Source organism: Saccopteryx bilineata, chromosome 1 (assembly GCF_036850765.1).
Source record: "Saccopteryx bilineata isolate mSacBil1 chromosome 1, mSacBil1_pri_phased_curated, whole genome shotgun sequence".
Classification (NCBI taxonomy): Eukaryota; Metazoa; Chordata; class Mammalia; order Chiroptera; family Emballonuridae; genus Saccopteryx; species Saccopteryx bilineata.
The window spans coordinates 317,267,065-317,295,003 of NC_089490.1; the positions used below are offsets into that span (position 1 = coordinate 317,267,065).

Genomic DNA, 27,939 nt, shown 5'->3' on the forward strand with positions numbered 1-27,939 from the left:
TCCAAGAAAGATCACAGGTAACAGTCTTTATAGTAGTCTTCATTCCCAGGAGTTACCTAGAGTATAATATTGTTACTAAAACATAAAAATAATTTAAGAAGGTTATAATGTACATTCAAGAAAAAGCCAAGCTCATGGAGTTTTTTTTATGTGTTAACATACAAACTTAACTTCCCAAGATTACTTTTTTTTGGTCATATTATAATAATTAGTGCTGAATTTTTCTTACTGCTATGAATAACTAGAAAACTGGGCAAAATATGTGAAGCAGCTGATCCCATTCATTGAGCACCAGAGAGTATAGTCCAGGAGAGAAGAGAAACAAATTATGCAAACCCAAAAATCTTACCTGCTTTATATTGTTGGGTATTTTCCATTGTGTAGCGACAGGAAAAGGGAACCCAACAGAACACAGTGGTCTCACTGAGTTGAGAAGACGTGATTAAAGTTCAGCAAGGTGGAGGTGGCTACAATTTGCAAAGAAGTGAAAGCATCCAGAATTGAGAGAAGAGTCCTCCTGGGTCTGTTGATGAGCTGCATATGTACCATCAAAGAGCTATCAATTGAACAGCTCTCAGAGATAACACAGGGCTAGAGGTTTCAGTTCCATCCAGTCAGTGACAAGTTATTAAACACTTGGTGTAATTAGTAAAGGTCCCTTAATAAAAGGGTTAAATTAGCCCTAGAGTAAAGGTTAGACTAGACCCACCCTAAAAAAGCTTAAAATAAAAATCTGAAAAGATCAAGGTGTAGTCCAAATTATTTAACTTCCTGCGAAGACTAAATTAAACACCTTTAAAATAAATAAAAATCTAAACACCTAATAGTATAATATTCACAATGTCTAGCATCCAATAAAAACTTACTGAACATGCAAAGAAGTAGGAAAATGTGAACCATAAAATGAAAAATAATGAACCAATAGAAACAGATGCACAAAGACAGCAATGATGAAATTAGCAGAAAAAAAGAGGTAAAAAAGTTATAAATATTTTCAAGGACTTAATGAAAAACATATGGGGAGAAATTAAAGATGTGAAAAAGTAGCAAATGAAAGTAGAGCTAAGAAAATGCAAATTTTTATTTAATTCATTTTCCCATCTGACCGGTCATTTCTTAGTTTCTTGTTGCCTGCTAATTTTTGTGATTTGATCTTTTATTTCTTTCTACCTTAAATTCTGTATTATTAAATGGTCTGGATTTACTTATTTAAATATCTAAAGACCTTGTTGATCTAAATCTGTTATTTACTTTCATTCCTAAGGTTTGTTTCCTTGTGCATTATTAAGTGAACTTTGATTTTGAGCTCAGTTTTAAAAAACTTAATTTGTAGCAATCTAGAAGGTCTGAGGAGGACATGCTTTTTTCTTAACAATATTGATTATTGTTTCTATTAGGAAGCAAGAGGAATTTTTTTTCATCTGGAACTACTTTAGTTCCTTTATAGGATTTGTGGCAGGAGTCATAGATGCAGATTCTTCACCTTATAGATTGCTCATGAATTAGAATGCTCAGTGTCCTTCTGCTATAAGCATTTGAACTTGAGGAATTTCCTTTTTGTTCCTATTTTTGTTAGCTACTCATTCATTCTTAATCTAGCTTCAGTTCACTGTGCATGTGTGAGGGGGACTGGGGGAGCCTTGGAGATTTGCGTTATTTCCTGCAAGACCAGAAAAGCAATAAAAAGTGGGTTTTATTAAGACTATATGTCATCTACTACAATGCGGGAAGTAAAGTTATGGCTTGTCTCTTCACTGGCTACAAGTATTTTGGGCAGAGTTGTGAGAAGTGACTGGTTATACAAAGTCCATGACACTGATAAATTAGTAAATTTGTGCTGTGACTTACTGTGTGATTTTAGGCAAATAGGTTGAATCTCAAAGAAAATGAATGATACCTGCTTCTCAGGTTTGTTCTAAGGATTAACATAGTCAAAGACCCAGCAGTAGCTACTCTACTGAAGCTTCTTTCCTCCCATCTATCTCAAGTTCCCCTTGACCTGGAATTCCTGGTTTGCTGCTCTCCTCCCCAACAAGTATGTTCACACCCCAATTACCTCTCTGACCTGCACGAAAGGTGGAGAGCTCATATGATCCTTCTTCCATTTTCTACATATTTCCCTTATTCTCAACTGCCAAATACCATCCAAAGTTGGAAATGCAGTCCCTTAAAATTTTTTTGCCATCACTATAGATATAAAATTATTATGAATAATAATGTTTATGTGTTTAAAAATTTATATATTTTTTCTGTTATATATATGAGCACTGCCAAACTCATAGGACGGACATTTTATTACTATTTTCAGAATGAAGAACAAAGAGCATAGAGAAGATAAGCAATTTGGTGTCATAGAACTAACTAGTAAGTGGGGACTGCTATTCTGACTGAGAGCTCTTTATCACCACACTCATGTTCTTTCTACTGTACCACTTTAATTTATTGGGTTAATAATCTTTAACAAGGAGCATGATCAGACACTGTTTGGCTAAATTCTTATGGGCAAGTTAAAATGATTAACAAATTATCAACAACAACAAAAAGTCCTACTTCTATTATGTACCTTTTTTTGAGCAATCAAGTTGGCAAATATCTTATGAGAGATATGAATATAAGTGAGGTTCAAGGAGACGTTCTACTTCTGTTTTAAATTTATGACTTGCAACAGCATCTTTCCAACTTGGAACTAAATAAAATATGACTTTCAGAAAAACAAGAATTGTGAAATGTGTTCTGAGCCACAAAGGTACTGAATTGTTTGTTTATGCTCAGGACCTTAGTTTTCTATTTTTAAACAAGCACTTTGGAATTCATGCTCAGCAAAATTTTGCTGATTTTTTCCAAGAATTGGAACATTGATCAACATTGGTGAATGAGGAGGCTTTGCAAATTTTTGAATCTTAGTGACACATAGCAACTATTCATAGACATGTATCCTAACTGGGTCACATCTGGGCAGCATGAGGGAAGGATAATAGGCAAGAAAGAATGGCCTTAAAAAGAGAGAGGGAAGTCAGAAGGAGGTCAGAAATTGATGAGAAGAGCCCCCAAAATGGAAGACTAATTAACAGATAATGGGTTAAGAGACATATCCAGGATTTAGCTTTCAAGAATGTGAAAATATGAGACAGGAAACTTCTGGGAAGGGTTAAATCCAGTAAAGAAGTTGTGATAAACAGATGAGATGCAGGGATTACATTAGTTTGTTAGTTTGCAGACACTGCAAAGTCTTGCTTTTGGTTGTTTTGGTTTTGGTGAAATAATGTTTGCATCATCTCTGCTACTTACTGTGTATTTACACTTGAATAGATGTTTTAACTTTTCTGACCTTTGGGTTTTTTTCTTCCGTGGAATAGGGATACTGATCTTTACCTTGCAATGTGGGTTAAAGATTAGAATTACTATGTATAACATGTTTGGCACATGCTAGATGATCAATATACAGTGGGTTTCTTCTTTCTTAAAGATGGTTCTGAATATATATTTGTTTGACAATATTATACACTCTGAGAAGCTTCAGAGACATTAATTTCCTAAAACTATATAAAATAATTTTAGCTATTACTACAACACAAAATGATATTCTGTCATTCTTTCATAATGTGACCCATCCAAAAGATATGTCAACATTAACAATCCTGACTCAAAAGAAGGTGAGGTGTTAGAGCCATGGTAAAGCACTGCTTAACGCCATTAACAAAGATTTGTCAGGGAAGTGAGCATTATTCTTACAGGTTTTTACCTAACCCCCAAATAAAGCATTTATGACTTCCAGTGTTTAAGCAAAGAATATGTGGATAATGAAAAAGGCTATTCAGCCAAGGATAAATACCCCAAAATTCTATCTATTATAAAAATGCATAAACTATGGAATAGAAACATGTTTTCTTTTTTATTTAGAAAAATAAATTTAACAGGGTGACATTGATCAATAAGAGTACATAGGTTTCAGACAAACATTTCTATAGCATTTGAACTGCTGATTATGTTCTATACCAACCACCCAAGTAAAATCATTTTCTGTCACTGTATATTTGTTCCTCTTTAGTCCCTTTCCATCCACATCTCCCTCCAGTAACCACTTAACTTTATCTATGTCCACAAGTCTCAGTTTTATATCCCACTTATGTGTGGAATCACAGTTCTTAGCTTTTTCTGATTTATGTATACTTATTTCATTTAGTATCAATATAATGTTCTCAAGGTCCATCCATGTTGTCATAAATGGAACTATGTCATCATTTTTTTTTTAATTTTATTTATTCATTTTAGAGAAGAGAGAGAGAGAGAAAGAAAGGGGGGGAGGAGCAGGAAGCATCAACCTCCATATGTACCTTGACCGGGTAGGCCCAGGGTTTTGAACTGGCAACCTCAGCATTCCAGGATGACGCTTTATCCACTGTGCCACCACAGGTCAGGCTATGTCATCATTTTTTATTGTATGTATGTACCATATACTTTTTATCCAATCCTCTATAAAGGGATAGTTTAGTTGCTTCTATGTCTTGGCCACTGTGAACAATGCTGCAATGAACACGGAGGTGCATATGTACTTACATACCAGTGTTTTTGAGTTTTTAGGGTATATATCCAATAGAGGGATTGCTGGGTCATATGGAAGTTCTAGTCTTAGTTTTCTGAGAAACCACCATACTTTCTTCCATAATGGTTGTATAATTTGCATTCCTACCAGCAATAAACGAGTGTTCCTTTTTCTCTAAAGTCTGTCCAACACTTGTTATTACCTGCCTTGTTGATAATAGCCAATCTAACAGGTGTGAAGTGGTATCTCATTGTAGTTTTAACTTGCATTTCTTGAATAGCTAGTGAAGACAAGTGTCTTCTTATATATCTGTTGGCCATTTGTATGTCTTATTGGGAGAAGTGTCTGTTCAGATCCTTTCCCCATTTTTTAATTGGATTGTTTGATTGTTTATTTCTGAGCTTTGTGAGTTCTCTGTATATTTTGAATATTAACTCCTTACTGGAGCTGTTGTTTGAAAATATCATCTCCCATTTAGTTGTCTGCCTATTTATTTTGTTGTCAGTTTCTTTTGCTGTGCAGAAGCTTTTTAGTTTGATATAGTCCTACTCATTTATTTTTGTCTTTATTTTTCTTGCCTTTGAAGTCAAATTCATAAATTGTTCTCTATGGTCAAGGCCCATGAGCTTAGTATCTATATTTTCTGCTATGTAATTTATTATTTCATATCTTATATTTAGGTCTTTGATCCACTTAAAATTAATTTATTTGCAGAGGAATGAACTGTAGTCAAATTTTATTCTTTTGCATGTGGCTTTCCAATTTTCTCAGCACCATTTATTGAAGAGGATTTCTATTCTCCATTGTGTGTTTTTGGCTGCTTTGTCAAAGGTTATTTGTCTATATATAAGTGGTTTTATTTCTGGGATCTTGATTCTGTTCCATTAGTCTGTATGTCTGTTTTTCTGCCAATACCATGCTGTTTTGATTATTGTGGCTCTATAGTATAATTTTTTTTTTTAACTTTTTTTTTTTTTTTTTTTAAATAAATTTTTATTAATGGTAATGGGATGACATTAATAAATCAGGGTACATATATTCAAAGAAAACATGTCTAGGTTATTTTGTCATCAAATTATGTTGCACACCCCTCGCCCAAAGTCAGATCGTCCTCCGTCACCCTCTATCTAGTTCTCTGTGCCCCTCCCCCTCCCCCTAACTCTCTCCCTCCCTCCCTCCCATGTCCTCCCTCCCCCCCCCCCACCCTTGGTAACCACCACACTCTTGTCCATGTCTCTTAGTCTCATTTTTATGTTCCACCAATGTATGGAATCATGTAGTTCTTGTTTTTTTCTGATTTGCTTATTTCACTCCTTATAATGTTATCAAGATCCCACCATTTTGCTGTAAATGATCTGATGTCATCATTTCTTATGGCTGAGTAGTATTCCATAGTGTATATGTGCCACATCTTCTTTATCCAGTCTTCTATTGAAGGGCTTTTTGGTTGTTTCCATGTCTTGGCCACTGTGAACAGTGCTGCAATGAACATGGGGCTACATGTGTCCTCACGTATCAATGTTTCTGAGGTTTGGGGGTATATACCCAGTAGAGGGATTGCTGGGTCATAAGGTAGTTCTATTTGCAGTTTTTTGAGGAACCACCATACTTTCCTCCATAATGGTTGTACTACTTTACAGTCCCACCAACAGTGAATGAGGGTTCCTTTTTCTCCACAGCCTCTCCAACATTTGCTATTACCCGTCTTGTTGATAATAGCTAATCTAACAGGAGTGAGGTGGTATCTCATTGTAGTTTTGATTTGCATTTCTCTAATAACTAATGAAGCTGAGCATCTTTTCATATATCTGTTGGCCATTTGTATCTCTTCCTGGGAGAAGTGTCTGTTCATGTCCTCTTCCCATTTTTTTATTGGATTGTTTGTTTGTTTGTTGTTGAGTTTTATGAGTTCTTTGTAAATTTTGGATATTAGGCCCTTATCTGAGCTGTCGTTTGAAAATATCAGTTCCCATATAGTTGGCTGTCTGTTTATTTTGATATCAGTTTCTCTTGCTGAGCAAAAACTTTTAATTCTGATGTAGTCCCATTCATTTATCTTTGCCTTCACTTCTCTTGCCATTGGAGTCAAGTTCATAAAATGTTCTTTAAAACCCAGGTCCATGATTTTAGTACCTATGTCTTCTTCTATGTACTTTATTGTTTCAGGTCTTATATTTAGGTCTTTGATCCATTTTGAATTAATTTTAGTACACGGGGACAGGCTGTAGTCGAGTTTCATTCTTTTGCATGTGGCTTTCCAGTTTTCCCAACACCATTTGTTGAAGAGGCTTTCTTTTCTCCATTGTGTGTTGTTGGCCCCTTTATCAAAGATTATTTGACCATATATATGTGGTTTTATTTCTGGGCTTTCTATTCTGTTCCATTGGTCTGAGTGTCTATTTTTTTGCCAATACCATGCTGTTTTGATTATCGTGGCCCTATAATATAGTTTAAAGTCAGGTATTGTAATGCCCCCAGCTTCATTCTTTTTCCTTAGGATTGTTTTGGCTATTCGGGGTTTTTTATAGTTCCATATAAATCTGATGATTTTTTGTTCCATTTCTTTAAAAAATCTCATAGGGATTTTGATGGGAATTGCATTAAATTTGTATATTGCTTTGGGTAATATGGCCATTTTGATTATATTTATTCTTCCTATCCAGGAACAAAAAATATTTTTCCATCTCATTGTATCTTTTTCGATTTCCCTTAACAATGCTTTGTAATTTTCATTATATAGGTCCTTTACGTTCTTTGTTATGTTTATTCCTAGGTATTTTATTTTTTTTGTTGCAATCGTGAAGGGGATTATTTTTTTGAGTTCGTTTTCTAATATTTCATTGTTGGCATATAGAAAGGCTATGGACTTTTGTATGTTAATTTTGTATCCTGCGACCTTACTGTATTGGTTTATTGTTTCTAATAATCTTTTTGTGGAGTCCTTCGGGTTTTCGATGTATAGGATCATATCATCAGCAAAAAGTGATAGCTTTACTTCTTCTTTTCTGATATGGATGCCTTTTATTTCTTTGTCTTGTCTGATTGCTCTGGCCAGAACTTCTAGCACCACGTTGAATAAGAGTGGAGAGAGTGGACAACCCTGTCTTGTTCCTGATTTAAGATAGAAAGTCCTCAGTTTTATGCCGTTTAATAGGATGTTGGCTGATGGTTTATCATATATGGCCTTTATCATGTTGAGATATTTTCCTTCTATACCCATTTTGTTGAGAGTCTTAAACATAAAATTGTGTTGTATTTTATCAAAAGCCTTTTCTGCATCTATTGATAAGATCATGTGGTTTTTGTTCTTTGTTTTGTTGATATGGTGTATTACGTTAACCGTTTTGCGTATGTTGAACCATCCTTGAGATTCTGTATTATTGATCATGATGTATTATTTTTTTAATATGTTGTTGTATTCGGTTTGCCAGTATTTTGTTTAGTATTTTAGCATCTGTATTCATTAGAGATATTGGTCTGTAGTTTTCTTTCTTTGTGCCATCCTTGCCAGGTTTTGGTATGAGGGTTATGTTGGCTTCATAAAATGTGTTTGGAAGTATTGCTTCTTCTTCAATTTTTTGGAAGACTTTGAGTAGAATAGGAACCAAGTCTTCTTTGAATGTTTGATAGAATTCACTAGTATAACCGTCTGGGCCTGGACTTTTATTTTTGGGGAGGTTTTTAATAGTTTTTTCTATTTCCTCCCTGCTGATTGGTCTGTTTAGGCTTTCTGCTTCTTCATGACTCAGTCTAGGAAGGTTGTATTGTTCTAGGAATTTATCCATTTCTTCTAGATTGTTGTATTTGGTGGCATATAATTTTTCATAGTATTCTACAATAATTCTTTGTATTTCTATGATGTCTGTGGTGATCTCTCCTCTTTCATTTTGGATTTTATTTATTTGAGTCCTGTGTCTTTTTTCCTTGGTGAGTCTTGCTAAGGGTTTGTCAATTTTGTTGATCTTTTCAAAGAACCAGCTCCTTGTTTTATTGATTTTTTCTATAGTTTTTCTGTTCTCTATTTCATTTATTTCTGCTCTGATTTTTATTATCTCCTTTCTTCGGCTAGTTTTGGGTTGTCTTTGTTCTTCTTTTTCTAGTTCCTTAAGGTGTGAAGTTAAGTGGTTTACTTCGGCTCTCTCTTGCTTGTTCATATAGGCCTGAAGTGATATGAACTTTCCTCTTATTACTGCTTTTGCTGCGTCCCAGAGATTCTGATATGTCGTATTTTCATTTTCATTTATCTGTATATATCTTTTGATTTCTGCACTTATTTCTTCTTTGACCCATTCATTTTTTAGAAGTATGTTGTTTAGTTTCCACATTTTTGTGGGTTTTTCCCCCTCTTTTTTGCAGTTGAATTCTAGTTTCAAGGCTTTATGATCAGAAAATATGCTTGGTACAATTTCAATTTTTCTAAATTTGCTGATATTGTCTTTGTGGCCCAACATATGGTCAATTCTTGAGAATGTTCCATGTACACTAGAGAAAAATGTATACTCTGTCGCTTTGGGATGAAGTGTCCTGTAGATGTCTATCATATCCAGGTGTTTTAGTATTTCGTTTAAGGCCACTATATCTTTATTGATTCTCTGTTTGGATGACCGATCTAGAGCCGTCAGCGGTGTATTGAGGTCTCCAAGTATGATTGTATTTTTGTTAGTTTTTGTTTTAAGGTCAATAAGTAGCTGTCTTATATATTTTGGTGCTCCTTGGTTTGGTGCATATATATTAAGAATTGTTATGTCTTCTTGATTCAACTTCCCCTTAATCATTATGAAATGACCATTTTTGTCTCTGAGTACTTTTTCTGTCTTGTAGTCAGCATTATTAGATATGAGTATTGCTACACCTGCTTTTTTTTGGGTGTTGTTTGCTTGGAGTATTGTTTTCCAGCCTTTCACTTTGAATTTGTTTTTATCCTTGTTGCTTAGATGTGTTTCTTGTAGGCAGCATATAGTTGGATTTTCTTTTTTAATCCATTCTGCTACTCTGTGTCTTTTTATTGGTAAGTTTAATCCATTTACATTTAGTGTAATTATTGATACTTGTGGGTTCCCTATAAATTGCTTTCTGTTAGTTTTGTATCTAGTTTGATTCTTCTCTTTTGTTTTTCTATCATTTGTTTTTGTTTGTTTGTGTTCCATACTTCTTTCCTCTGTTGCTACCTTTTTTAAGTCAAGTGTTTTTGTGGTGGTTTTTTTAAGGGTGGTTACCATTAAGTAATGAAAAGGGTACCTACCATATTCATTGTAGTACCCTATCTTATAAGTATTTCTGCACATCATCGTCCTTTGCTACTGTTAATCTCCATCCTCTCCCCCCTTTTTTTCCTTTGTTGTCACAGTTTAAGTTTGGTTTTATTGTGTTCTTGGTGGAGCTGTTACTTGTGGTGTTGTTTTCTTTTGTTCTTTGAATCTGGTTGGAAAACCCCCCTTAGTATTTCCTGGAGTGGGGGCTTTCTGTTGATAAATTCTCTCATCTTTTCTGTATTTGTGAATGTTTTTATATCTCCTTCATACTTGAAGGATAGCTTTGATGGGTATAGTATTCTTGGCTGAAAGTTCCTCTCTTTCAGGGCTTTAAATATTGGGGTCCACTCTCTTCTAGCTTGTAGAGTTTCTGCTGAGAAATCTGATGATAATCTAATAGGCCTTCCTTTATATGTTGTACTCTTCTTTTCCCTGGCTGCCTTGAGAATTTTTTCTTTGTCATTGGTTTGTGTCATCTTTATTATGATGTGCCTTGGAGTGGGTTTGTTGGGGTTAAGAAAACTTGGTGTTCTGTTTGCTTCTTGAATTTGAGGCTTTAGTTCCTTCCACAGGCTTGGGAAGTTCTCGTCTATTATTTGTTTGAGTATATTCTCCATTCCATTTTCTTTCTCTTCTCCCTCTGATATACCTATTATTCTTATGTTATTCTTTATGATGGAGTCAGACAATTCCTGTAGGGCTTTCTCATTTTTTATTATTTTTGAGTCTCTTTCTTCTTCTCTCTGTTGTGCCTCAAGTTGTTTGTCTTCTATTTCACTAATCCTATCTTCAATCTGGGCTGTTCTGTTAGCTAAGCTTGTTACCTCGTTTTTCAGCTCGTGAATTGAGTTTTTCATTTCTGTTTGATTTGTTTTTATAGTTTCAATTTCCTTGGTAATATATTCTTTGTGTTCATTGAGTTGTTTTCTGATCTCCCTATATTGCCTTTCTGTGTTTTCTTGTATATCTCTGAGTATTTTTAACATTTCTATTTTAAATTCTCTGTCATTTAGCTCCAAGGCTTCCAATATGTTAAGTCTTTTCTCCATAGATTTTTCCACATCTATTTGTGTTACCTCTCTTTCTTTTGTATCCATAATATTCGATTTCCTCTTTCTTATCGGCATTTGAGGGTAGTCTTATTGATAGCACTAATTAGAATTAATAAAGAGTAAAAAGAAAAAAAAAAAAAAAAAAGGGTTAAACACCCCACAAAAAAAAAAACAGTAATAATTTATTATTTCCCCCTTTTTTTCTCTCTTCTCTTTTCCTCCTCTCCCCTCCTCAGGGAAATATCGTGCCTATAATGGAGGGCCTGATTTGGGGTGAAGAGTTCAAAGGGCAAAAAAAAGGGAGTAGGGACCTACTAAATGCAAAAAAAAAAAAGGAAGAAAATCTTAGACAAGCATAAGATGATTTCCTTGTAAGTGATGGTCAACTAAGAGATATAATGAGAGGGATAAGAGGGAACCAGAAAAAAGGACCAAAAAAGAATAATAAAGAAGAAAAATAAAAATAATAAGTAAAAATCTGTTGTATTAAGTGGAGCGAAGACCTTGGGTTGGGAGGACCCAAAATGCCACAAAAATAAACAAACAAGAGAAAAAAATAAAAACAAAAGCAAAAAAGAGAAATAAATCCAAAAAAAAGCCTTGAGTCCCAAATTAACTAATTTGTTCGTGATTGAGGATTATATAGGAGGAAAGTAAAATGAGAAAAGAAAAAACGAATAGAAAGGAAAAAATAAGAAAAAGAGAAAAACGAAGGAAGAAATAAAATAGGAGGAGAAAAAAACAAAATAAAGCAAGACAAAAAAAAAACAAAAGAAGAGAGAGTGAGAGTTAAGTGTTTTGGAGTATAACCTTAAAGGAGGGTGAGGATGAAGAAGAAAAATAAAATGCAACACTCATGGGTAGTGTAGTTCAAGAAAGGGGAAGCATAAGATGGGAAGAGAATAGAAGGACCGAGGTGGAGGAAATAAAGGCAAAAAGATAGAAGAAACAAACAACAACAACAACAAAAAAAAAAATTAGTGGATCAAGTTGTAAAGTCTGTGGGTTTTTCTTGATTTTGAGAGGTTAACTTCTTCCTTTTTCTTTTCTCTCCCTCTTCCTAGTCGGTGACTCTGTACCCCAGGCTCTGCCCCTGTGTCACTCTTAGGTAGGGATTTGCAGTTGATGGGATTCTATGGCTATGTCATATAATTGGCTTTAGTCTTGCTGGAAGTAAAGGCTTGTTGGCGTTTGCAGGGTCCAACGATGAGAGAGTTTGCTTTCCTGGATTCTCTCTCCTAGTCCCCCCTTTCTGAATTAGCAGCCTGGTGATCCAGCTATAAGGCTGCAACTGCTTCTGCCTGGGGAGTAAGAGGCTCAAAGAGCTGGGAAATCCCCACTCTATCCCCACTCAGTGCAAGGCTTTGGGAAAGGCTCTGACAGTCAGGGCCTCCAGTGTAATCAGGCGGGGGTGGGAGTCAATTGTTGTCAAGGTGACTGTTCAGCGCCTATCATTTAGTTGGACCTCTCAACCCAGGCTTTCCACATTTTGTAGCCTGTTTTTGCAGGGAAGAAGAGGCACTAGTCTCTGCTTATGACTAGTGTAGTATAGACCTTATTATCTGCCAAGTCCTTCTTGTTAGCGTTTATCCCTGAATATGGAGGCTCTATCAATCAGAAGTTGCCCCCGCCCCTTTAGCGAGAGGCACTAAAAAATATCACGCCTCTTGTCTTGGATCGCTGAACTGAGAGAGATCTTATCAATTAGAACCGAGGGTGCGCAGATTTTATGGGTTAAGCTAATTTCAGTGATTGGGTCGCAGCTGTGTTTCTGAAGGTGTTTTAGGCTGCCTGCGCGCCCCTCCCCCAACGCTTGATTGTTAGCTTGAATGGCTGGGTGAGGTGCCCCGCCCACGGAGAGAATCTCCCAAGCCTCTCCCGCTCGCCCCGCCGCTGGCGGCTGGACCGCACCAGGCGCAGGATAATGGAGCCCCTTGGGTGTGCGGGCCAGTAGGGCTCCCTGGGCGCGTGGAATGCCCAAGGCACGCGCGCGAATGTGGCGCTCCGGGCACCGGTGGCCGGCGACCCCCACTCGCAGTGTGCGGGCCGCTGGGAACGTCAGCAGTGCTCAACCGGACCGGGTGCGCGCGCGGCGGGTCGTGGCGGCCGCTCGCGGTGCCGGTGGCGGTTCGCGGGGGTTCTCGGGGGTTCGCGGCAGCTCGCGGTCGGCGGCTCACGGCGGCTTGCAGCGGCTTGCGGTTCCCAAGTATATGGGCTGACTCACCGCAGGCGCACTCCCTGGCGGCTTGAATGAGCGTCGCTGTGGTAGCTTCCTCCACACCCTCCTCTCTCAGATTCAAGTGATAACAGTCCTTTTGCTTTCAGTTTGTGTGGAACTCCGGAATGCTCCGAGGATAAATTTTTCTGTTTCTAGTTGATAAATTTGTTGTGATTTAGGGGAGAGCTGTCGGACGCGCTTCTCACGGCGCCATTTCCGTGACGTCACGCTGCTGATCTCTATAGTATAATTTGAAGTTAGGTATTATGATACCTCTGGCTCCACTCTTTTCCCTCAGGATTAGATAAAAAGATTTGGAGACCCATCCACGTTTGTCTTATGAAATTTCATAATATTCTGGTCATCTGAAAGAACTAGAAAGATATTTTGCTCCTCACTTGTCTGGTCAGGAACCAGAACATTTATTTTTCTGTGAACTAGAAAACATTGAAGCCATATCTTTATTTCCTATATGTTGATTTTGAAAAAGATAAAAGAAATTGTGGCCCTAGAATATGATACTTATTCAATGTATTTCCCTTAAAAGTAGTTAACAAAAATGATATTTAGACATGCTAGAATTAGTACATTTTTCCTGAACCACTTTGGAAAAAAATTACATAAAGACATGCAATTGCCAACTGACTCAAAATGAACAATTTCAAAATATGTCAGTCAGTCTATAAAAACTTTAAAAAGCCGCCTTTCCTCACTTTGTCTGACAAAGTCAGTTTTTTAATTGAAACATATCTTGTCAGGTGGGTTCGGCAGTCTGGGGGTTTTGCTTGGTCCATGCTGTTTCTCACACCTATTCCCCTTCAGCTTCCACTCCATCCTCATATGAGAAAAAATGTTTCTCAAGCAACATTTTTACCCTACAGTTAGATGTAATATACTTCCCATTGGAAGACCACTAACAATTTTAATTAATGTTATCCTGTTTGCACAATTGAAATACTTATGCCAAACATATTACAAAATGCTCTGCTCCCTTCCATAAAATCAGAGTTGCCTAGAGTAACATAAAGACCATTGTCATTGTCAAAGAATTTGAATAATAAATTTTGACATTTTCTACCACGCTGTTGAGTGATGTGAGTCATTAAGCTTTTATAAATAAAAGAAGACTGAGCCATCCTCATGCAGGTATTATTTGTTCTTAATTCCCTTTTCTATTTTTGTTTATCTTCCAACTAACATGTTTGAGAGTTTCTGCGGCAAATATACATAAAATTAGCATATGTGGTCTGATGGATGTAGAATTCTGAGATTCTGAATTGTGGAAAAAATAGACAAATTTTTATAACTTTCTTATGATCATCATAATGTAAAAAAATACAGGCATTGAAAAATTAAAAGAAAGCACAATGAAGTGTTAGTAGTATTTTTCTCCTCATGGCATGACTATAAGTGATTTATTTTTTTCTACCATTCTTCTATTTCTAAATTTTCTACAATAAAAATATAAAACTTGATTGAAACATAAAAAATGTATATTGTTTTGCATAAACATGGATTTTCATCACCAATGGAATAAACTGAACAACTTTGCTGCAGACTGTTAATCTAAAAGTAAAAAACCCAAGTGAGAGGCACGAAGCATTTAGCTGTGAGCAAAAAGAATTGCAATCTGGGGCATATAGTTTGGCAGAAACCCAAATTACATCCCAATTATGGGATTAAAGCAAGGGGGTTTTATGAGAATAGGAAATAATTACATGAATAGAAGAAAGGACTCTTTATTGGTGTTAACAAGTTAGGTTACTCTTTTGCTACTAATATGTGACTGGTTACTGATTCTAAAGTGTCTGAAATCACCAATCTTGTGGTCAGAGGTCTGCTTTCCTGTTAGCTTTGTACAGTTTTAAGACAATGTTGGTATGGCCCAAAGGTTATTTCCCCCAGTTTAAACAGTCCAAGATTTCAAAGACTAAGATGTGCAAGGCATTTCCTCTGGAATGCTCCAGCTCTATTTTAAAATGGCTCCACTTTCCCCCAAACTAATGGCTTATTAACAACTGCACTCTAACTTATCTTCCCATAACTTTATTTTCATTTTTCATTACTGCCTATCATACACATTTTATTTCAATAAAAAAAATAACCTTTTGCCATTTTCCATCTAGAGTCTAGACTTCATAATTGATGACATAAATTTTCCTTCATGTCCAAATCATTTCAGGCTCCACTCACTTGTGGATTTACCTATAACTTTTACTAAGTAAATGCCTTTTCTTCTTCATAAATCCTATACAACTTCTTTCTTTATTCCTTATAGAATTAATACAGGAATCATCCTTGCTACTAAATTATACCTTCCTGACTTCATTCCTTCATTCTTTTATGTCATTCTTCCTTCTTTCTTTTCTACTTTTAAATAACTAATTTGCTCAATTTCCCCCTAAATTTCTCTTTTAAATATATCTCTAAATCTACAGTCTCAGTTTGGGTACTCTGAAGCATTTAAGATGCTTGCTAAAGGAGTGTCTAGTTGAAAGAATAATATTAGCTGGTGGTAGCAAGCAGCACCACATACTATCTTATCTGATTAGTCAGGGAGAAGCATGATAAATAAGGAGATGAATGTAACAAGTTTTCAGATAAAATATTACTTGGACTAACTGCCAAGTTTTGTGTCTAAGTCTGGTTCAGACTAAATTTAACTTTACTTTCAGGTCTCTAATTCCTGTAAGTCAGATTTATAAAACTAGTTATTATCTGACTCTTATAGATATCTAACCATATAACTAATGATTGTTCTGTGAAACAGTCATTTTCATTTCTGAAAAAGAAAGACTCCTTTTTGTTCTAGTGTTCATAGCTCCCCTCTATATTTGGTGTATATAATCTCTCTCTTCCTTTCTTTCTTTCTTTTCCCCTTCCCCACTCTTTCTCATTTTTCTTTCTTCCTCTTCCCTCTTTACTTCTTCTATTCAGTTGCTCTTTAATTTACATATTCCTTCTCAGTAATGCATTGCATTTTACAATTTAACGTATAAAATAAAAACTGATTATTTCAGGCTCCCTGTTTCTATAATCTTAGTTTGGCTAGTCAACAGACACAGGAGTGAGGTTTTTGAGTATATGGGCCTTTAAGTTATTCTCTTATTAGAGAGACTTAAGATGACAGCTATAATCTTTTTCTCTAAGAATATAAAACTTCTTTAAAAATTCAGTTATTAGGGTATTTGGTAAATATCAATATCACATGTAAGATCTGGGGGTTTAGAAACATGCAGATTTGTGAATTTTTTGACTCTTCATTCACCCATTTGACTTTTGCTATGAACCTTTCATTCACAGTTAATATATTGATTAATCTGGTAAGCAGTTTTGGAGTACCTGCTTTATGTGAGACACCTAAGTCTTAGAAGTACAGGAATAAATGAGACACAATCCTTACCCTCAAGAATTTACAGTACAATAGGAGAGGCAGATAAGTAAACCAGTACACTATAGTTTACTGTAAAAATCTGCAATAGAGGCAGGTACAAGTAACCACTAGGAAATAAGTAATGAACTCTCCTTGAAGCTCAAGGAAGAACTTTTAGTGAAGTCTCTGAAGCTATTATAGAGCAATGACAAAGTTCTGCATCTGGCAACCCTTTGTATTTATTCCAGGAACAACGTGGTCCATTTTGCCAGTCTTATTTGAATAGTTGGAAAAAGAAAAATAATATCTGGTAAGCATCCCTCTAAACTTTAAAAATGTTTTATAAATTATGAGAAAATTTACAAAGGGAAAGCCTTTATCGAGAAGAAATTGTCTATTGCGGTTGCCGTAGCGCTTCGGTTTTTAATCTCTTCCTTCCTTTTCTGTCTGACTCTGATCTTCCTTCCTGAACTTCACTTCTGGTTCAGGTGCTGCTACTACCCAATGCCCTTAGCTATCCTGGCATCAGTGGGGACAAATATTTCTTCTTTATTTCAATTAAGACAATACAGATTTTATTCCACAAAGGGATTGCAGAACACTTATTTTAAAGTGTCTTTAGACAGAATCTAGTGTAAAAATGAATGCTTAAAGTAAATGGACAGCCCCTGCCAAGTGATCATTATGCATCTGGACACTTCTTATTACAAAGATCTTACTATCACTAAGGAATCGTATTCCATATTCTATACATATTAGATGAAAACTCTTCAATGTTTATTAAGAAACATGCAAAAATAAAGCAAAAAATAATGAAAAAGGAGCACAAGTTGAATAAAACTTACCCTAGTAAATGCTCACTAATGGACATTTTTATTCATCATTTTATTTAATGCTTGCTCCCAAGATGTTCTTCTTGTTAGTAAACAAATAAGCAAGCAAATAAAGAAGAACCAAGTGTGGCAGTGGACAAAAATGTTGTGCATTTACTAAACATTTAATAAGTGTAAGTTTTGCTCCTCTGATTTGCATTCTTTTTGTATTTCCTTTTTTTAAAATTTTATAAGGGTAAGGAAGGTGAGGTTGGTGGGAGAGATGGGTGGGTGGCAGGTGGTGAGAAGATTGGTAAAAGTTTAACAAAGTCTCTTCCTCTGAGAATATTTAGGATTTTTCTTAGAGGCATTTATTATTTGCAATTGATATGAGCAATCCTCTACTTAACAAAGAAAAAAAGGGAAGGGAGAGGAAAGGAAGGGAAAGAAAAGGAAGGAAAGAAAGAGGAGAGGAAGGGAGAAGAGAAAAGAAGAGAAGAGAGAAAAAAGATGAACAACATAAGAAAATAATTTAGAATTTTTTTTTACTTCAAAGTATCTACTAATCTGAATTTACAGAGAAGGAAAAGTGAAGCTTTGTTTAAGTGAGAAGAGGGGAGATAGTGAGACAGACTCCCGCATGCGCCCCAATCGGGATCTATCTGGCAATTCCCGTCTGGGGCTGATGCTCAAATAAAGCGAGCCACTGGCTGCAAGAGGGGAAGAGGGAGAGAAGGGGAAGGATGAGGGGGAGAGAAGCTGATGGTCACTTCTCATGTGTGGTCTGACCGGGAATCGAACCCTGGATGTAGATATGCCAGGCCAATGCTCTATCTACTAAGCCAACCAGCCAGGGCCAAAAGCAAATTTTTAAAAAAGTGTAGAAGACAAAGACAGAGGAGAATTTCAGTTCAGTGAGCAACATAATTCATTTCAAGTCTACTAGCATTCACCAGAGAAGCAATTACAGATCTGTTGCCTATTAATAAACTGGGTATAGAATTAAGACCAACCAAAAGAGAACAAATATATTTACTTCTTTACAATCTTTGTTTTATCCTGTCTATGAGTTTTTCCTCCTCAAGGACTAACAAATCAGGCCAGAAGGCTGTAGTAGGTATTCCAAATCCAAGACACAAAAAATAAATTTTCCTTCCAATTTTATTCTAGATATTTCTTCTGTTTCTACAGAGTCCAATAGTATATACTATAGCTATATATGTACAGCTTTTCATTTACTCACATTTTATAACATTTAATTTTAAACACGTTCCTTTTAAAACCACATTTAAAAGTTCTGTGTAATTCTGACTCTTTACTAAGTCAGCTTACTTCTGTCAAACACATAAACACAAATTCTCTAGTAAACTCCAATTACTTTTTTCCAGTTTAAAAAATAAAAAAAGTCCCTAGTTTTTTCCTTACTAAGACAGGAAGCATTTCCTGCAGATTAATCACTATTTTGACTTGCAAAATTGGAAAGAAATTAGTAAGGTACCTTGTATCATCCTATTTAGGATTTGGTTTTTGGATTTGGTCCTGCTGCTATTTGGATGATGGCCATCGTGAGTCAAATGCTGGTGATCTACACAAACATTGTCACCCTATAAAAGCTGGGCTCCAGAGAGTGGACTTAGAAGAAGGTAGGCAAAGAGCAAGGCATTAAGAAAACACAAATCTGAGTGAAGCCAAGAGAAATGAAGAATCTCCCTGTGCTACTGTTGCTGTGTGTGGCGGTTTGCTCAGCCTATCCACTGAATGGAGCTGCAATGGATGAGGACAGCAGCATGGACCTAGTTCAGGTAATTGAAGGAGACAGCTCTCAGCTCATTCACAGGGCCAAGCAGGGGAAACCATCTCTGCTTTCCATTCATACAGCTCACGCAGAGTGGTTTGAAATTACTATGTTGGAGTAGTTCAAGGACAGAGTTATAAAGTGCTGGATATGGAAAGTGTCTCAGTTTCACACTATGCCGGCTCCTTCTTTTATGTTGGAAGAAACAAAGGCTGAATGTATTTGGTGTTTTCCTAAGATCACAGACACCATAGTAGGGAGAATGTGAGCAATTTATCTTGCTTTGCAATTTCTTTAAGTATATTTTCTTTTCTTAGTAAGGGAAAATAACCAAATGTAATATATACATATTATGGGAACTGCACATACATGATAGTGTTAGAGAACCCACATGCATGAGGTTCAGAGATAGAAACAAGGATTGAGGTATATAAGACATCCTGAGCTAGAAAGACATCTTCATTTGTTATCTTGAAATGACCCTTGGGGGTTTCAGAGGGTCATTTCAAGATGATAAGAGAAGATGTTGAGTAAACAAATGCTTGCTCTGCCTTACAGGGGGGTCGAAAGGTTATCACAGATAATCCCTTATAGGCAAGGACTCATTCAAATTCAGGTAGTTAATGTTGGGGGCAAGGACGAGGGGAAGATTTCTCTTGAGCCTGTGACTAAAGTTGTCTTTAGCTCAAAACAATCTTCACACCAGAGGCACATATTGGGTTGACTTGTTCTAGACCCCCCCTCGAGGACTTCTTTAGGTATTTTAATCCCATGTAATATTAGCTAGATTTTTATGTTACTAGTGCCATGCTTAGACACATGGATTTATTTATTTTGTTTTCTTAAGCCAAGTCCTTATGAGACACATAAAATAGAAAATTGAGGGAATTGGATATAAGTGTACCCAAAATATATAATTATACCCAAAGAAGTCAGTTTGTTTTTTTCCTTAAAATTGACTAGCTATTTATTTAAATTTTTTACTCCACTTTAATTGCTTTGGTAGCAAACTAAGCTGCAGAGATTATTTAGTTACAAAGATAAAACAGAAGTAGAGTCTGTAATTAAACAATTAACAGAATATAATGCTTATTTTGATTGCAGAAAATTGAAGGAATACTTCAAATAGATTAAGTGAGCAACTGCACAAATGTACTTTAAAAAGGCTTAAAAAGACCATTAATCTAAAATCTATGTATTATTATTCCAATAGCACTACCTAGAAAACTACTACAACCTCACAAAAGATATAAATCAGTTTGCTAGAAGAAATGACAGTAGCCCTGTTGTTAAAAAAATTCGAGAAATGCAGAAGTTCCTGGGGTTGAAGGTGACAGGCAAGCTGGACTCTGACACAATGGAGACCATGCACAAGCCCAGGTGTGGAGTTCCTGACGTTGGCGGCTTCCGCACCTTTCCTGGTGCACCTAAGTGGAAGAAAAGTCACCTGACCTACAGGTAAAGGGTCCAAAGAGGTTTTCCCATAATACTGAGATTTCACACACCACAATTTTGGGACAAAATACTATCTTCTTCAATGTTCTCATACAGAATCGTGGATTACACACTGGATTTGCCAAGAGAGGCTGTTGATTCTGCTATTGAGAAAGCTATCAAGGTCTGGGAGGAGGTGACTCCACTTACATTCTCAAGGATTTACGAAGGCGAGGCTGACATAATGATCACTTTTGCAGTTAGAGGTAAAAACAAACAAACAAAAAAACATTAACAACAACAAAAACATAAAATGCATTTCTTTTCATAGGGGTGTTTTACTGGAAAAAGGATTTCTAATTATCTATTTTTTCAATATTTTTTTTCTCTACTAGAACATGGAGACTTTTACCCTTTTGATGGACCTGGACAGGTTTTGGCTCATGCATACCCACCTGGGCAGCGGATTTATGGAGATGCTCACTTTGATGATGATGAACAATGGACAGAGGATACATCAGGTTAGTTACGCATCACTCAGAAGGATTTTGGTATTTTTTTTTTAATATTTGGGAAACTCTTAATAAGTAAGACTATTCCAGAAATTGGATGTTCTAAATTTTCCAATGGGTCAAGCATCTACAGAATCTATATTTGTTTTACTCATTATTGAAAATATTTTCAGGTGTCTAAAAAGTTTATTCTCTATCTTGGTAAGCAAAAAAAAAAAAAGGATTATTAAGAATTTCTTTGATAATTTTGGGTTTTGTGTGCTTTTAGAAACTTCATTAAGAACAATTTCTCATTATATCAAATTGCAGATATCCAAGGGACAGTCTATTGTATTGAATGTACACCAACATGTGCCCTGGATATTGCTTATATCCAATTAGGGGAAATGTCCTTCAATTACTTCTTTACTCTTCCAAACAGAAATAAGAATTAAATTCCAGAAACTAAAGTTTCAGTTTAGGTTTTTCTGGTTAGAATAACATTTTACTCTCTCTGGGTTAAGAAGGGTTTTTTGGACTTGTTCTGAAGGAAAGGACCAAACTTCTAAAGTAGAAGAATGTTTCTGGAAACTTTGAGGTATGGCTTCCAAAGTTTTCCAACAGCTGGCTAAAACAAATAATACTACTTCTGAAATTTAATTAGGATTTATAATCAAAATGCAAACAGAATCCCTGTAGGGAGTACAAATGTGAGGGTAGTTAGTGTCAAATAAAATTCTTTGTTTGATTGAATTAAGAACTTCTTCCTTCAAAGGAACATTCCTGCAAAGTCTTGAATGGGAACTTTAAAAGTAAAGTTGTCTCACTTTGTATTTCAACCATAATTACCAATGCCTTCCAATATCAGCATTCTAATTTATTTTTATAATATGAAGGAAAAATATTTGAATATAGTTAGTATTTGTGTGGCCAAAATCTCTTTTGTGACAAATGCTATACATGATTAGGCATGTTATGTTTTAAACCTATCTTACAAATCCTGTGACATCGATCGTTATTAATATTTTTAGACCCAATATATAGTGAATAATCATTATGAGGCTGAAAAATTATGCAGGCAATATTCCAAAGACAAATAACAATAATAAGACTGTCTAAGGCCGGACCAGTGTTAGCATAGTGGATAAAGTGTTCACCTGGGACACTGAGGTCCCAGGTTTGAAACCGTAAGGTTGCTGGCTTGAGCACAGGCTCACCAACTTAGGAATTGAGTTGATGGCTTGAGCGTGGGATCATCAACATGATTCCATGGTTCCTGGCTTTGAGTTCACGATCATTGACTTGAAGCCTAAGGTCACTGGCTTGAGCAAGGGGTCACTAACTTGGCTTAAGCCCCCCACCCAGGTCAAAGCACATATGAGAAGCAATAAATGAACAATTAAAGTGATGCAACTACAAGGTGATGCTTCTCATCTCTCTCCTTTTGTCTCTCTCTCTCAAAAAAAAAAAGAAGTTTAAGGATTTTAGAATTGAGATACACTGTGATTTACTTAATTTAGACTGTAACCAACAAATGTCAATACATTTGTTTAGCTTTTCATTGACAAATGAAGAGAAATATTTATTGATGTACTTTCCAGTAGGTTCATTCTGTTTCAGAACACGAGAAAGGGGACCTAGTTCTCATAAAGTGAATAGACTCCTAAGAGGGGAGTAGTTGGATATGGCTGGAGCCTTTGTCTCAAAGTTTGTTGTCAAGAATGAGCCTTGACAAACACTTGGCTTTCCATTAAATGTGTGTTCAGTTGATTAATCAATTAACCAAAAATCAAGGCAAAAAAAAAGACCTGTGTGCTTCCAGGAAGTAAACAAATACAATATACTGCAGATCTGTGTTATGTATATGTATCAAAGGAGAAAGTAACTCTCATTTACAACTTTTAAATAGGGACCAATTTATTCCTCGTTGCTGCTCATGAACTTGGACACTCCCTGGGTCTCTTTCACTCGGACAACACTGAAGCTTTGATGTACCCACTCTACCATACAAGCACAGACCTGGCCAGGTTCCGCCTTTCGCAAGATGATATAAATGGCATTCAGTCCCTGTATGGTGAGTGATGTTGGCAAAATTAGGCATTGCAGTGATGGTTTTCAGGAAAGCTTTAAAATGCTGCATAAAGCATTTGCAGTCAAGTCAAAGCTCTTTGAGAAAGCCTGGAAAGCACATGCATTGATGGAAGCATCACATTTCTCCTAATGTTTGCATCCTCACATCTGTTCTCTGTAGGACCTCCCCCTGCTTCCCCTGATGACCCTGTGGTGCCCACAGAACCCGTACCTCCTGAGATACCAGCCATGTGTGATCCCACTTTGTCCTTTGACGCAGTCAGCACTCTGAGGGGAGAAATCCTGTTCTTTAAAGACAGGTCAGACCAGAAAATTGTATTTTCTTATGTATTCTTTTGATGTACAATGTTTAGAAATGAAAGCAAACAGAAATTTGGAAGGGGTTTTTAAGCATTTAAAACAAAATGGTTTCTCGGAACTGAAATTCAAATCTAATGCTTCAATTCCCACATTTTTCTAAAATTTTCAAGTTTATTTTCAGCGACTTAGACAATATGATTTAATTCTTGTTCTCTAATTGTTCCCAAATGTTATAAGTCATGGTTGTTTTTCAAATGCACAAGTAGAATTTTAAAATCAGATATTTGTCTTTACCTCCTTAAAAATGACACCAGAATAGCATTATATTTAATCAACTAATTGGCTCACTACTAGATAAATACATACATGATCAAACATTTAAACTGCACAAATGGTGAAGAGAGGTGAAAGCAAGTCTCCCTCTCATCATTGAATTTAAGTTTCCCAATTCTCTCCATAGTCATCCAAAGAGCCAGAGACTCTTGTTTATCCTTCCAGAATTGTCCCATGCACATACAAAAATACACTTACATAGTCCATGACCTTACCCATGCATTTGACTATCTTTTCAAAACTGTAAGAGGTGATAGGACATAGACACAGTTTTATATAAATTGTAAGCATTCAACATTTACACTCAGCTAATTAACTTTCATTGTAAGATAACTTTCATTCCATAGAAAACGCTACTCTGTAATCTTATGGCAGAAGGGACAGGGCAGTTTTCTGAAGAAAGAAGAAAATTATTTTCCTAGTGGCAATGTACCTGACTTCTGCCTGTCCTCAAGCATAGAGGATAAGGGAATGGGACAAGAGGGGTGAGGCAGGACAATGAGAAAAATACGCTGAAGATGAACAACTGTTTTTGATTTTTCTTTTTTTTTACCATACATTTCAGACATTTTTGGCGCAAATCCCTAAGGATTATTGAACCTGGATTTCATCTGACCTCTTCATTTTGGCCTTCTCTTCCTTCAGCAGTGGATGCTGCATATGAAGCTACTAACAAGGATGTCGTTTTCATTTTTAAACGTAATTATTATATAATAATTTTTTAACTATAATAATTTGTTGAAATAAACCCTCTCATAGGAAGGTTTGAATAGGACTTTAATTTTCTCTATTATGGCACATTCTGTCTATTTAATTACTCTAAGGTAATGAAGAAATGATTAAAACTGGTATTCCTTTATATATATATATTTTTTTTACAGATGATAAAAGTGAGTACAGTAATATAAAGTGCTCAGTTGTATATTCCCTATTTGATCTGTGCTCATTCATTCAATGGGAAAAGTTTTGTTAAATTCTCACTTCAAGCTGGTGACTGAATCTAAAATTATGTCTTCCTCTTTACTATAAAATGAAAGGTGCCAAAAAGTATCTCTAAAGACCCAAAAGTTTAACTGTGATAAATTCAATGTGACTTTTAATTACTTTTTTTAAAATCAGGAAATCAGTTCTGGGCCATCAGAGGAAGTGAGGTACAAGCAGGATACCCTAGAAGCATCCACACTCTGGGTTTTCCTCCAACAGTAATGAAAATAGATGCGGCCATTTTTGATAAAGAAAAAAAGAAAACATACTTCTTCGTCGAGGACAAATACTGGAGGTAATACGCGATTGGAATGACATTGTATGGAGCCTAATTAGAGAATTATTTTTCCCTAAGGAAATATCCTGCTTCATCTTTGACAGGGGCTTTAGACAACTGTGGGAGAAGTGTTTACATAAATATAGCAGCTCCTGGTAACAGGAATTCCATAAGGTCTACTGTTTCAAGTCCCAAGTGCAAAAGGACGGAGCTTCCCTGCGTGCTGTTGTCCAACCTGCCAAAAGTGTGCTCTTCCCCCCTCCCCCTACCCACAATGCACCCAGCCTCAAGTCCTGGCTCAAGTCCCACCCTCTCCATGAAGCTTTTCCCGCTAGGTTCCAACCACAACTGGGCTCTTGTTTTTTGAAAGATGCACTGGTAATGCAGGCCACAATTGAGTATTCCTTTCCCACTATCCTAAAGTTCTACTCATTGTCTCACTGAGTGTTTGCCTTGTCTTCCCAACTTTACTTTTTGATTCTCAAGGGCTTCCTTTAACCTCGCCCACTCATTACCTCTGCCTGTTTCCGAGGACAATGAAGAGAGGCCGTCTAGTTTTGGGAATAGAACCCAAGTATCACAGAGAGGCTGATTCCTGGTCATCGTCTCAGACTCTGAGACATCTGAGCAGACAACGGTCCAACCAATAAGTCCAAAATATATTTACGGTGCTTCTCCTAATCCCTTTTTCTAAGAGATTGCCACCGGAAATCCAGTTATGCAGGGTAGGGAGTACATAAAAAGTCAAGTATGATAGATAACTTGAAATTTGTATTTGAGATGAATGATTCAACTCTCTGTATGCGTCTGTTCACATGTTTATGTCTTTGTGACAGAAAAATCATTAAGGTTCTTTCTGTCCAGGCTTGAAGTATAATAACAAGCATCATCTTCTAGATCAAACTGTTGCCAAGGTTATGGGTGAAGACACAGTTTATGAGCTAACTTTGCAGTACCGCTGAAGTCACATATTTCTGTAATGCTAAAATGTGTTTGATATTTATTTGCAGTACTTGAAAAGTTTACCAAAATTCCACTTTAACTCTTACATGATTTACGAATTTTGGGGATTGCAACTCCTGTGCAATGCTGAGCAGCATTCTTTTATTTGGTGCAGATTTGATGAGAAGAAACGGTCTATGGACTCCGGCTTTCCCAGGCAAATAGTGGAGGATTTTCCAGGGGTTGACCCAAAGATTGATGCTGCTTTTGAAGCATTTGGTAAGAGGATATTTACTTTGTTGACAATGGGGCACTTGGAACATTTATAGTATCAGAGAAAACAGCATTGAAATAATTTTTAATAACGGGTTTTCTATAACTAGTTCTCCCCTGCCTACCAAAATTAAAATTTATCAATTTTTAACCAATTATACAACTATTTTATATGATAAGTTGTTTTGAATTATAAAGATATTTAACACAAATCTCTCTACTTTATGAATCCAGATAAAAATTAACGTTCTCAAGTGTCACTTCCTTACATCCAGAGCTATTACTTTGTAAATGACCATGCCAGTATAAAAATCCCCTCATGTGGTATGGCCGAAATCAGTGCTAGCTGGCTGGCTCTCTTCTCCTGTCCATGCTACTGCTGTTAGTAATTCCCAGGGGCATTTTCTCTCCTTTTCCCAAGTATTCAGTCATTGCCCATATTAGTCACTTGCAAATGCTTACATTTTCATGTACCCAAAGTTTTAGAAAGACTTTTTTCCTACTCAAGGATAGATGGGTGGAAGCTGATGATCTTTATCGCAGGGTACCCAGGGCACCGGGGGGCTCTAAATGAAAATGCCCCTCAGGCTGCAATGTGGGGAAGAGGGCGAGGAAGTGGAGGAAGAAAGAAAGAAATGATCATTTCTCACGAAGTGGAGACTTTGATCTGATTGGAGCAGAATAACGTAATAACCCAGAGCCTGCCTTTGCTCTCTGACAGAGCTGGGATGGGATGCTGTCTCCATCCTTTCCTTGTTGAGTGACTCTGAGCAAGCATTTAAATGTCTGAACCTCAACTTGCTCATCTGTAAAGTGAAGTTAGATATACTCCCTTCAAAGAACTGTTGCAGAAATAACAAAAAATGAAAACATGTAAAATGTTTAATACATAGTCTCTGTCACGTAGCAAATTCTCTAAACATTGCCATTTTTAGTTATCTATTTTTCTGAGTTTTGTATGTTGCCAAATTTATTTATTTGAAACAATATTTCACTATTTCCTTTGTCTGTATTTGCAGGGTTTTTCTATTTCTTCAGTGGATCTTCACAGTTGGAGTTTGACCCAAATGCAAAGAAAGTGACACATATTTTAAAGAGTAATAGCTGGCTTAATTGTTAGGAGAGATGCATAGAAGGCACAACATGGGCATTTTAAATGAAGCTAATAATTCTTCATCTACGTTTGTGAATTGAAATGGTGCGTTTTCTCCTGCACATGCAGTGACTGAGAATATAAGTGTGAACTGTGTGCCTTGCCAGTCGGCATCACAAGTATTACAGGGCCTTCACGCCAGCTGCTGAGCTTGCATTTTCGTCACACGGAGTGACCTTCCTCAGGAGAAGGGGGGAGCACTCACGTGCAACAAACAAGGGACTGTGCATATATGATATTATTTTCTTGTTACTTAATAAAGAGGGTTTGTTAGTTATTTTATTGTTTTTGTTTGTTTGTTTGTTTGTTTCTTGGGCACACTGTGGACTGAGCAGCAGTCTGAGACGCTCAGCCACGGGTGGTGGCAGGGAGGGTTCCCATTGCTGTGGCCTCACAATGGGCCCATTCAGAACGGCAATTTACCACTTGCCCTCCCCAGGTGCCCTACAAAATAAATAAGATGTTTATTTCCACCACCCAGACATCATGTGTTACTGACCTACCTAGGAGAAAGAGCGAAGGCAGTCATTACCTTGTAGGGTAGTGTCCCGGAAAAACTGTGAAGCAGAATCTTATAGCAAATAGCCTACCTACTTCACACACCTCGGTTTTCAGG

At 36.5% G+C, this 27,939-nt stretch overlaps 1 protein-coding gene across 1 annotated transcript; it reads left to right on the plus strand.

Moving 5' to 3' along the window:
• The first annotated feature begins 18,901 nt into the window (after positions 1-18,901).
• LOC136320496 (stromelysin-1-like) lies at positions 18,902-27,600 on the plus strand. Its single transcript, XM_066253666.1, has 10 exons — positions 18,902-19,052; positions 20,259-20,503; positions 20,597-20,745; positions 20,875-21,000; positions 22,880-23,044; positions 23,222-23,360; positions 24,260-24,393; positions 24,814-24,973; positions 26,073-26,176; positions 27,190-27,600. The coding sequence occupies exons 1-10, from the start codon at positions 18,948-18,950 to the stop codon at positions 27,288-27,290; spliced, it is 1,428 nt and encodes a 475-aa protein (XP_066109763.1). The 5' UTR covers positions 18,902-18,947; the 3' UTR covers positions 27,291-27,600.
• Positions 27,601-27,939: the final 339 nt, after the last annotated feature.

Excerpts from the sequence above, each read along its gene's own strand:
- LOC136320496 (XM_066253666.1), top strand. The coding sequence starts at position 18,948 with ATGAAGAATCTCCCTGTGCTACTGTTGCTGTGTGTGGCGGTTTGCTCA. Across the intron at positions 24,394-24,813 it reads TGTCGTTTTCATTTTTAAAC|GAAATCAGTTCTGGGCCATC; the intron begins GTAATTATTATA and ends TTTTAAAATCAG. Across the intron at positions 24,974-26,072 it reads GTCGAGGACAAATACTGGAG|ATTTGATGAGAAGAAACGGT; the intron begins GTAATACGCGAT and ends TATTTGGTGCAG.